At 34.9% G+C, this 12,401-nt stretch overlaps 1 protein-coding gene across 1 annotated transcript; it reads right to left on the reverse strand.

The window, feature by feature from the left end:
* Positions 1-10,596: 10,596 nt before the first annotated feature.
* On the reverse strand, positions 10,597-12,166 carry LOC133032803 (aquaporin PIP2-7). Its single transcript, XM_061107304.1, has 4 exons — positions 11,692-12,166; positions 11,294-11,589; positions 11,024-11,164; positions 10,597-10,921 (listed from the first exon to the last, which is right to left on the reverse strand). Exons 1-4 carry the CDS (start codon positions 11,984-11,986, stop codon positions 10,802-10,804), a joined length of 852 nt encoding a protein of 283 aa, XP_060963287.1. The 5' UTR covers positions 11,987-12,166; the 3' UTR covers positions 10,597-10,801.
* Positions 12,167-12,401: the final 235 nt, after the last annotated feature.

Below are 12,401 nucleotides of genomic sequence, written 5' to 3' on the forward strand. Positions count from 1 at the left end.
CCCTTCAATGTATTTTATCCTTAAAACACTTAGCTACCTATAAATGATATTTCAATAAACTAATATAATTACTAAAATGAGGCCTCAATCATTTATCTCTATTCAGCCAAGCTAAAAAAAAATTATCGTTTCACTTCTAAATACTTATAGAAGCTATAGATTCCATATTTATGATTAGCACTCCCACTCAATTGAACTACCATGTTCCCAAGATGTAAATATCTGTTATAACCATTTGTTAGCTTTCACGAACAACTTAAAGAGCATAAATACTACAACTAAGCTGAACCTAAACATATCAGGATTAAGATCCATAGACTTAAGATCAACCAGTGATATTAACTTTGAAAGATATTACGGGAAGTTTATGATATCTTATCTAAAATCAATATCGATCCAATCCAATGTATACTTCATGCATCTGATACTGGTAAACTTGGCCAATGCCCTAGAAAGGACGTAACACTTATCTAAGGTGTAAGTATACCTTATCGTTGATTATCATGTCAATCTGAATCCAGTAAACTGACAAATCATGAGAATTAAACTTTTGAACATATAATCATGATTATATTTTACTGTGTTGACACACTATAATCATGAACAAATATATATATATATATGTTCTGGACTTAATATAATATATTAAATATAATCATGAAATAAATCATGTGAACCATGCAACATAAAAGCGATTTCTGATCTTTTATTAATTAGTAAATTTGATTATATTGAAATAGGTTTTATTTAGGGCAGAATATCCAACATGCAGAAGGGTCTATTACCTCTTCTCGAAGTACAATCTCTCAGAGTCCCCACGTCTGGGTACACGGTAGCAAACCTCTCTAAGATATCCTCTTCTTCAGACAAATGATTAGGGTGACGTGCCAGCCAGTCAGGCTCTAGGAGCTTGTCATTTTTAGCTTCGTTAGTAATGACGACGACCAGTTCGGTGGAAATGGCCTCCTTCACCTCCTTAGAAGCTTGGCGCTACCCTCTAAGGTTAACATGGTCAATATTTTGAAAATTTGTGGCCAAATCGGACCTATAGAGAAGTTTAGTAGTCACTAAGTTCTCAACCTTCAACTGCTTCTCAGAGAAGGCCCTATATTGAGACTTTTTTTTTTTTTGTTATCGTGGCGGCTTTGGTACTTCAAGGAGGAAGTTCTGGAAAAAGTCATATACATTAGCAAGTCATTAAAAACACAAGAAACTATAGAACAATCAAGATTAAAGTTGGGTGACAATGGTACCTGGAAGATGGAATTTTAGGCGAAGAGAAGGCACCCTTTTTGTAGGGAATCTAAAAGAGAAGAACTAGTACTTGCAGAAGTCGTGGGTACGATTCATATGGCTAACAGGACAGTAAGACTCTGAACGCTTATCCAGTCTAAAAAAGCCCAACTTCTTCTTATTTTCCCTCATGGGGTTAGCTTTCACGCTATAAAAATAAAGGACCTCTTCCAGAGAAGGTACTTCCAGCTTTTTCATCTTGCAAAACACATACCACCCAAGAGCCTATATGATGAAGGGATTAGTTGGAAAGGGGCGATCCTGATTTTTGCAATCAGGCTTGCGAAGTAGGTCCTCAAAGGGAGATGAGCACTATTGGAGATGTGGGACCAGCTCCATGGACTAAACCCTTTGTACTAACAAAAGCAGAATCTCCCGTGGTAGATAGCCTACGCCACATCAATCCAGGGATGTTGCGGAGGCCAGCGCCATTGGCATAAGCCTATAATATCCTACAGGATCGAAATTAGTTGGCTTTCTGGTCCATTTCCCAAATAGAGTCACTATAATCTTGAATGGTTAGGGGTGTCTTGGCCGTCCTTTTACCTATGGCCTTGGTGAGGGAACCTTCCCCAGCAACTGCATCATCCTCAAGAATGGTTTCCAAAGTCACCTCTGACCAAGGTATCACAACAGGAACAATAGCCTGATCACTTCCCATCGGAGTTCCCTCAACAAAATCGATGGACATATTCTCAATGGTTCCTACAACACTTGCTTGGAGATCCTAGTTCAGGTCCATTACTACTAGCACAAAAACGAAGAGAAAGTAAGCTTCATGAAGTAACTGACGGTTAAAAGGAAAATAACCTCCAGAATAATACCCCAATCGATCTAATTTCACTGTCAACAAATGTATGGGCACTCATTAAATCTCAGACTTTCCCTTAACGTTGCAAAATTTCTTCTGCATATTCTACCTTACTATTTGACATATAAATAATCCTAACCCTAGCATGAGCAGAAAATTTCTATCCAAGATACGAAATGATAAATGTTTAATCAGAGTGTTAGCATACTTACTTGTCGAGTGGGAAGAGTAGAAGTTGATGCTGAGGGGACTCGTCTGAAAGCTTCGAACCCAGTTGATGCAACGATCACAGCTAGCCTGAAAGTCGAACACTTCGTCTGGCAGAGAATCTAGCTAGTCGACTTGTAGGGGTTCAACTTTTGAGAAAAGCTTTGCACAGAGATTGAGTAATTATTGAATCAAGCTTTCACACTCTTCTTGCATGCCATGAAAATGGTGACAAGGTAGAAATTTACAGGAGGAAACTTAGAGTCTATTGTGGAAAAAGTGAATGGAATGTCATTGATGTTAATTTATACTTCAAGAAAACTAGCTTTTCAAAATTAATGGTCCAGATCTCTCATCAAATCCAACAGTTAGGGAGTCAAAATGGCTAGAATGATTCGCCTCGGGTCTGCCAAGCCATAAAGATAGGTCCCATCAAATCACTCAACCGTTAGTTACGCCTTTTTCTGACAGACGCGCCCCAGCATGCGCCTAATGAATCAATTAGGGCTTTTAATGTGCCACATGATTTCCACGTTAACATGCTTTAACATTTCATCTACCCTTGATGGATTACAACTCACACAAAAAAATGTGTTTGCGACTGTTATAATCAGTATGTGTTAGCAGACAGTTCCAAGGAAAGGTTACAAGCTCCTAGATCTCAGAAAGCTCCAAAAGCTTGAGGGTTAAATGTCATCTATGTTTTCATATAAGAGACACGTGGCATGATTAGAAAAAAAGATGTGTTAACTTTTTGGATTAGCAAAGATAACTCCCGAAGGTCCTCACAGGGGTATCTTGGTAGTCCAGGATCTTATGGGGAGAGCCATCTATAAGATAAGTAGTGTCTCTGGGATCCAACAAAGTTGTAGTTGTCCCTAGCTTCGAGAAGTCCTAGAGTGTAGTTAAAGTAAGTAACCTCCAGGTGAAGACCTCCACAAACTGGTTCCGGGTCATAACCTCGACCTCAAGGCAAATGACCACGTCAACTTCACATGAAAATTGACCTACAAGCAGTTACACCTTTTTTTTACACAAGATCAGATCTTGTCTCCCATGTCAGGCCATGGTAGTGCGCGTACGCACCTCTGGACATGCTTTTTTGTCCAACAACCTATTTAGAGAGTATTTTGCAAATGAGAAACCTTTACATGACACATGTCATAGTTCGCGTAAAATTCTTCTTAGTAGGTGTATGCCACAAGTGGAGAAGGTTCTTACTAGCCGATGGTCAGATCGTCTTGTTGTAGTACCAACCCTTGCAGCGTGCAGAGTAGGAAACCCTATGTGGGTAAAGGGTGTGCCCTTACCTTCATGTATGCCTATAAATACCCTCTTTTTTATGTAAAAAGAGTGAACAATTTTTACTTAAAGAATCTCTGCCAAAATTCTTACAAGATTTTACTTCTCCAAGAGGAACGAGAGGAATACTGAAGTTCATATTCACTCTATAAACATTTGTAATACTTACACTTGCCAAGAAGGCCAATACAACGGACTCGTGGACTAGGGATTGTTAACGCACGAACTACGTAAAAAACTATTTGTCTATTATCCATTATATTACATTTTTTCTAAGCTCTAATTAATTAGTTTCTGAAAATATCAGTAAAAAAAAAAGAGACACCATATTTTATAGAAGTTTGACCCCCTGAGTTAGCGGGTAATGACCTACTTTCTTCTTGGTTGTATTGATACCTAGAGATAATACTACTCAGATCACTATAGTGATGGAATCTGAAAAAGCTCTCTTAATATTACAATGTATGAATCTAGTAGGCCACTGTCATGAGAGAGAGAGAGAGAGAGAGAGAGAGAGAGAGAGAGAGAGAGAGAGAGAGAGAGAGAGAGAGAGAGAGAGAGAGAGAGAGCCTTGGAGGCGTGTGAGAGAGAGGGAGAGAGCCCTTGGGGCGTGTAGCAAAGAGGAGAAGAGAAGATTAGGGTTTCAGACTTAGAGAGGAGAGCTTAGGGAGCTTAGAGGCTTAATGACTTAGGGTTTTAGATATAGGCTAATGTTCTTTATATAGTAGAGCTTACATGCCTAATATCCTTAGAAATAGGTAAAATAAAGTTGTTATTTATATATTTAATTAATAAATACAAATAACTAAATTGCCCTTTAAAAATAGATATTTTCCCTCTATTTTCGTGGGTTATTAAGGCTCAGTCTATTGCTTGACTTGATATCCATGAATGAGGCCTGAGCATCAATGTCCTGCCAGAGAAAAACTGGCTCGCCATACAATGTCTGTAGGTTGAGGTCTGGCCGGCCATGTGCCTGTCAGGATCTTGCAGGTCTTGCTCCTGCCTACTTTGACAAGAGGCCAGCCTTTGGAGGTGGAGGCCAGCCTTTAGAGATGGAGGCCAACCTTTGGAGATGGAGGCCAGCCTTTGTAAACCTTTTCCTTGCAAAGGTCATGCTTTCTTAGTCGAACGGACTCTCCCTTGGTCTAAAAATCACCTTTTGGTCGGCCAGCTTGTGCTCATATCCTGGTTGGCCATACAAGTAGCCGACCTATAAACTCTCCTTGGCCGGCCAGACATGGTGGTACAGCTCCTTGACGGCTTGCTTAACACTATTTGCTTGTTGCTTGACGATTTTGTCATACCTTGTAAAGAGACTTTCTCTTGCTATTGGCAAGGCTGTATTCCACATGTCCTCTGTCTTGGCTTATGTGGACATGCAACATCATGTAGACAAAATTTGGGATAGCAATAATAATATATATATATATATTATTAATATATATATATTATTAATATATATATATACTAAACTAACCAAATTATATACCATAGTTAACATATATATACCATGATAACAAAATTATATACCACCATTGTATATAATAAAATAAAAACTAATTAAATATTATTTAAAATAAATAATATATCATACAATTAAAATATATAAAAATAATAATTAAATATATGTAGCATGTCAATAAAATTATATACATACATTTAAATATTTATATTATGTTAACAAAATTATATATCACTATTATACATAGAAAAATAAAAAACAAATATCATTTAAGAATAATAATATACCAAACAATAAAATAAAAATATACTATACAACAAAATCTATATACCAACAATCTACAATAACCTATAAAAAAAAATTTAAAAAAAAAATTGACATAACTTCTAAATAAAAAAGATTTTAACAAAAGTAATATAGATATACCATAATCTTTAAGTAATTTACTTCTAATTCTAAAAAATATGCAAAAAAATATTAATTTTTTTATGTGGCAAATGATAATATTAATGATAAATAGTGTAAAAGGGTCATTCTCCACAAGTTTTAAAATAAGGACATTTAATTATATCGTGCTTTGATTTGAGATCATTTGCTATAATTTTCATTAAATATTTAACTTTAAATTATGTGAGATTAAATAAAATTACTAAAGAGTATATTATATGAATTATAAATATATAATATTTAAATGAAACTAAAAATATATAACTAATTGGATTAGACGAATTTTATTAATTAGTTTGAGACAAAGAAAAATGACATACTAAGAAAATATTTATTTGCTACAATATTTTCTACACTATAGCAAATAATAATGCTTGGACTAATGAAAGTGACAAAGAAAAACTTATTTATAGTCTAGTTATAAAAAACCACAGTACTTTCTAAACAATGTGGTATTTTTTACAAAATTCGTAAGGAATCATACAATTTTTTTTATAAGACAAAACTTAAAAGATCTCACAAAATAATAAAAATTCAATGAAAAAAATTTTAGATGTCACCTTATCACTTTTAAATTTTCTTTTATATAAATTTATATAAATATATTGATAGGAGAGAGAAGAAAAAAATAATATTAAAATATTAAATGAAGAAGCATTTTACTCTTCTCTACATGTAGTTATGAATTTCTTAGTTGTTTGGCATCTTTATTTTATATATTAATATGAAGAAGATGGTGAAATATGTTTTTAAACTAGGGTAAATGCACCTTTTTCAAAAAAAAAAAAATGCTAGGGTAAATACAATTTTAGATCTGTGTTTTGTAAAAGTTATTGATTAGACCTTCTGTTTTGTTAAATGATAAATTGGACTTTGTATTTTTTAAAATAGTAATAAATTGTACCTTCAACTGATTTTTTGTCAAAATAAAACTTAATAACTCGATTTAGAGGTGTTATGATAAAAATAATTACATTTTCTGCATTTATTCTTGTTAGGAATTATCCTAAATTAAAAAAATATTAAAAATTGAGTTCAGAATCCTATTTGTACAATTTTAAAAAATACAATGTTCATTTTGTCATTTAACAAAGCAAGAGTTCAATCGATAACTCTTGCAAAACATAAAGTCCAAAATAGTATTAACCCTTTAAACTATTCTTTATATTTTCTTTATTATTTTATAGGTATAATGCATTTTGGAGAGCCTCTTCGGAGTACTCCTAGTATATTGTATGATATATTGATAAGTAAAGGGGTCCAAACTTTTATTTCGTCTTTGGCCCCCAATTCTCCCTCTCTCATTCTTGTGAAACAAAGGAATTCATGAATCCCTCTATCCCTCTTCCTCCACCCCTCTCTTTCCACCCTTCTATCCCCTCTACCAAACATAGTGTTAATCCCTCCAATTTTGGAAATATTTACAAAAATAAATAAATAAAATTAGTTCCATCCTTCTATCCCCTCTACCAAACATAGTTTTAAGGGCCATGATACAAAATGGCCCTAAATCTAACAATTAAGTTAATAAATGTCCCTTTTTATAAAAAAATTAACAAAATGTCCATCCTGTTAAAAGTTTGACGATGATGAAATTACAATTATAACCTTGAATAATTAAGTGTTTGGTATAGTTATTTTGCAAACTAGTATATCGTTTTTATGTGCAATTATATATTAAAAAAAAACTGAAAGGTAGTATTTTAGTTTAAGAGTGTAGTATATTATTTTAATGTGCTATGGTATATAATGAACGAAAGACAGAAATTTAAAAATGTGGAATATTAATATAAGTTTGAGGTATAAATATATTTCACTAGGAAATATTGTCTTTATGTTCATTAGTATATCATGAAGGAAAGAAAAAGAAAAAAAATCATGTGGAATATTAAATTAAGTTTTTGGTATGTATATATTTTTTCCACTATACTAGTGGTATATTAATTTTTCACTATAGTATTTATACTTATGATTGCAGAATATGGTTTTTATATGCTATTGTGTATTGTAGAAAAAAAAAATTATTTAATAGTATATCAGTTTAAGTTTATGGTATGGGAAATTTGAAAAACTATCCATAAAACACTCTAAAATTATTTCCCTAAATCTATATCTATTAAAATTGCCCATTTATGACTACATTTAATTTTTTCCCATAATACCCCTCCCATTTGAAAAACAAATCCCATTTAATTGCCCATATGCATATGTATATCGTATGCAAACTACCCACCTAAGACAGCTAATCACAAGCAGTACTAGAGACGACCACCCACCATGCACGACCACGGCTTCAGCACCCGACCACGCCCGGCCACCGACGACCGCCCACCACCACCGACAGCAGCCCCCGACCACGCACGACCACCACCCGCAGTCGCGAATATGTCGAAGGTTAGTTTTTCCTCGATCGGTCTTGGGTTTTTTCAGATCTGAGGTTGAAGACATTGGACCTCCTATTAGTCCGATGCCCTCCGATGGGGTTATGGGTTGGGTTCGATGGGTTGTGGGTTGGGGTCCGATGGTCATTCTCGTGGGGTTGGGGTCCGATGGGGTATGTGGGTTGGGTCCGATGGGTTATGTGGGGGTCCGATGGTCCGATGGGTAGGGGTCCGATGGGTTATGTGGGTTGGGTCCGATGGTGTTGTGGGTTGAAGTTTGAGATTGAAGGTTATGTGGGTCGGGGCAGTGGGAGTCGTCTCGGTCGGATCGGGGTTGTGGGTCTCCGTTGGAGTTGTCTCGGTCGGAGGAGGGGGTTGTCTCGTGGTCGGAGTGGGGGTGAGGGGGCTGGGTCGTCTCGTGGTCGGAGTGGGGGTGAGGGGGTTGAGGGTTCGGTTGGGTTGAGGGTTATTCTTGAGTTTTTTATAAAAGTGTCATATATGTTTTATTTTAAAATGTATTGATTTAAGAATAAAATATTAAGGTTTTTAAAGTATAGTTTTTCAAATTTTCCTATTCATATTGGTCTAAGGTATATCATTTGTATGTGATATGATATATCGTGAAAGATAGAAAGAAAAAAAAAACTATTAATTATTAATTTAAGTTTTTAGTATTTGTTTTTTGTACGGTATATCTTTATTATGTGCTATGATATATTAATAAATAAATAGAGTGATATATTATTTTTATTTGCTATGGTATATCATGAAAGAAAGAGAAAAAAAAAAACTTGTGGAATTTTTTTTTAAGTTTCTTTTATATATTTATTTGACTATAGAATTATTGTGGTATATTCATATTACTCTAAGGTATAATATTTATATGTTATATTATATATCATGAAGAAAAGAAATAAAAATAAAATTAAAAGAATACATAGTATTTGTATGTTATATTCTTATTACTCTAAGGTATTTTTATAATACCTTTTATATAATGAAGGATATTTTAGGTATTAAAAAGTAAAAAAAAGACATTTGTTTAATTATTTTTAAAAAAGGACATTAACTATCATTAAAGTTAGAAATAGGGTTATTTACTAACATTTTTCTAATTTTAATCCCTCTTATTTTAGAAAGATTTACGAAAATAAATAAATAAATAAAATAAAATTAGTTAAATACAATAATTATCCCTCTAAAAGGTAATAAATATTTATGTTTAAAAACAATGATGTCGTTTTACTAATCAATTTTATGTTCATTCTTCCAACTTCACTTCTAATAACAAAGGAGAGTAACTATCATTTCTACCCTCTTCTTTTTCATCCTTTCTAAACATCTTCATCCATCCTACTCTTATTGCTACCAAACATAACCTTATAGTTATTTTGCAACTTTTTTCACTATTATTTCATATATGTCTATGTTACCAAGCAAACTTATATTCAACTTATTATTAACATCATATTGCGTACTATAACCTAATTTATCTATCGAATGGTGAGTGCGTAGTATTGCTATAAAGCAAGTCATAAGTAATACAACAAAATGAAAGGATGAGTACTACCGAGCATTATAAATTTATATTTAGAAGTGTAAAGATACATAGAAAACTAAACACTTATAACTTTATAATTAACAAGTTTGATATGATGGTGGCACCAACCCTTGCAATACTTTGATTAGCTTTAATTATGCCCTTAAAAAAGAGACCCTGCCCCCCATGATTCTAATTGCTAGGTTTGGAGTTTTGGACCACCAATACCCACACATTACCTTTTCCAATTTTGAAAAGACTCCAAAACTACTCTCAGTACTCAATACTCCTCTTACCTTTCTCTCCCCAATCCATTCTTTTTTTCTTTTTTTTTTTTTGAAAAAAAGGTTTATAAATAAAATTAAGGTTAGACCTTATGGTCATTACAAAAGATATTAAATATCTCTATTATACTCGTAACTTTATTAGCAAACGCCTATTTAGCTACATTATAGGCCGCGTAGTTACAATTTCTAGCTATACAAGAAAAATTACAATTAGTCATAAAAATAGAGAGAGAAACTTGCAATAGCGCACATAATTCACAATCTCCCAAATAGAATCATCACCTTTTAAGTTCTTGATAACAATCTCGGAATCACTTTCCCCAATCCATTCACTTAATTAATTGTTAATATCATTATTTTTAAATAAAGTTGTAAATTTTAAGATTCAGTGGATAAAAGCAGTGAACCAGACCTATCAAGCTTCACCCACCCATGTGAGGCAATGACAAACAGACGGGGCAAGCACACTGCCTGTACGACACGTGTCTAGTGTTCAATAATTACACAGCACCGGATTCCTATCATGTCTACTTCATCTCTCTCTCTACCTTTCTCAGCTTTCTTTTTTCTTTTTACTTTTTCGTTCTAACTTTGGACTCTTGTTTTGAAATTAAACTAAAATAAGAAAAAACACTTGTTAAATATGTTTTGCCAGTTTTTGAAGGAAATACCTTTCCAGATGGATCGAGACTTAACAGCTGGGTTACATTATTAATTTGTGAAAAACGACAAAATTAAATAACACTCTGAAACACAATAAATTACTTTGTTTGCTTTCTGGGAAATAGGGAGTATAATTAGCCAAGAGATAAATATTAATTAAATGGATAATATATAATATGAGAAGAAGAACAATAAGAGAATAAAAAGAACACTTCTTCTGATCACCACTACTCATGAACAAATAATACACAGGTTCACAAGCTAACAAAAAAAAAAGGTTTTAAAATATGAAAGATGATACCGAAAAAAAAAAAAAGAAAAAGTAAAAAATTAAAAATTAAACATTGATCAACCTCTCATACACACAACCAACCAAAATAAATTATGAATTTAATAATTAATTTTCTAGTTGGTAGCGTTGCTACGGAATGATCCCAAAGCTTTAATGGCAGCTGCCCTCAGTATGTACTGGTGGTACGCCGCGGCGGCCAAAGCTCCGATGAATGGTCCGACCCAGAAAATCCACTGCTCAAAACAAAACAAGAACCCATGTATCAAAACACTGAAAAATATTATAACATATTCAGATCTTTAAAATACAAATATTGGTTTAAATAATATCCTTACGTGGTCATCCCATGACTTTTCGCTGTTGTAGATAACGGCGGCACCGAAGCTACGAGCTGGGTTGATACCGGTACCGGTGATGGGGATGGTAGCCAAGTGAACCATGAAAACGGCAAACCCAATAGGAAGAGGGGCCAAGACCTGATGTTTATTATTGTAATTAGTTAGTTAATTACTTGTTCACAAGTGAAGATTTCACCATGCAAGGGACATTGAAAGAAAAAGAAAAAGAAAAAGAGAAGACATAAAGGGAGGAGAAGATGAACATACGGGGATGTGGGAGTCACGTGCACTTCTCTTGGGGTCAGTTGCTGAGAAAACGGTGTAGACAAGAACGAAGGTACCGATGATCTCAGCACCAAGGGCGGTACCAGTGTTGTAACCGGGGGCAACGGTGTTTGCTCCACCACCGAATTTGTTGTAGTCGTGCTTCATGAAGGCCTTTACAAGCCCAACACCACAGACGGCTCCCAAGCTCTGAGCGATCATGTAGAACACGGCTCGGAGCAATGAAACCTTTCTGGCCAAGAACAAACCGAAGGTCACAGCAGGGTTGATATGACCACCTGTAGACAACCAACAAAAAATTCCCATTTCAATAAAGCTGGTAAGAAAACGATACCGTTTGTTGAAATTTCACACTGAGTTAAAAGTGTTTAACTCCATACCAGAGATTCCGGCAGTGCAGTAAACGAGGACGAAGATCATGCCCCCGAAGGCCCATGCGATACCCAATAAGCCAACACCACCGCAATGGTCATTCTCGCTTTGCTTCTTGTAGCCTATGACTGTGGCGACGGTGATGTAGAGGAAGAGGAGGGTGGCAATGAACTCGGCGATGAGAGCTCTGTAGAAGGACCAGAGCTTGAGCTCACCAAAATCAAAGAGTGGAGCTGGTGGTGGGTCAACATAGTCTTTCCCGTGGTGGTGAGTCTGACCCTCTTCACTTACTTCTTTCGACATTGTTTGGTCTTTAGTTCAAAATCGCTTCAAGTTCTGAAACTGGGAGAGAGCTCTAGGGTTTGAGCGAGTGTGATGTTAGAACGAGGAAGATGATAGAGAAAATGGTGCATTTAATGGATGGTGCAAGGGTATTTTCGGAATCAAATTATTTTTGTTTAGAGGGACTGCTGTAGTGGGTACCAAAACGACCAGCGAGACCATGTGAGGGAGGGAGTAATCCTCTGTGGTGGGGTACACAGATGTGTTACGTAGGGCTGGGCTGCCAACCTGGCCTCCAACTCATCAAATCCACCTCTTGCACAACGGTTACCTTTACCTGCTCTCACTTTCCAACCCTTCTCTCTCATCAACTTTAACTTTCTGAATTTCCAATAATGCCCTTTCTTTATATTTACTCTCTCATTCTCAATCTCTA

This window comes from Cannabis sativa, chromosome X (genome assembly GCF_029168945.1).
Source record: "Cannabis sativa cultivar Pink pepper isolate KNU-18-1 chromosome X, ASM2916894v1, whole genome shotgun sequence".
In the NCBI taxonomy this organism is placed as follows: domain Eukaryota; kingdom Viridiplantae; phylum Streptophyta; class Magnoliopsida; order Rosales; family Cannabaceae; genus Cannabis; species Cannabis sativa.

What these genes read in the sequence shown, in the direction of transcription:
- LOC133032803 (XM_061107304.1), bottom strand. Translation starts at nt 11,986, where the DNA reads ATGTCGAAAGAAGTAAGTGAAGAGGGTCAGACTCACCACCACGGGAAA. An exon ending in CTGCACTGCCGGAATCTCTG is followed by an intron (nt 11,590 to 11,691) that starts GTATGGAGTTAA and finishes GGTTGTCTACAG; the next exon opens with GTGGTCATATCAACCCTGCT. An exon ending in AAAAGTCATGGGATGACCAC is followed by an intron (nt 10,922 to 11,023) that starts GTAAGGATATTA and finishes TGTTTTGAGCAG; the next exon opens with TGGATTTTCTGGGTCGGACC.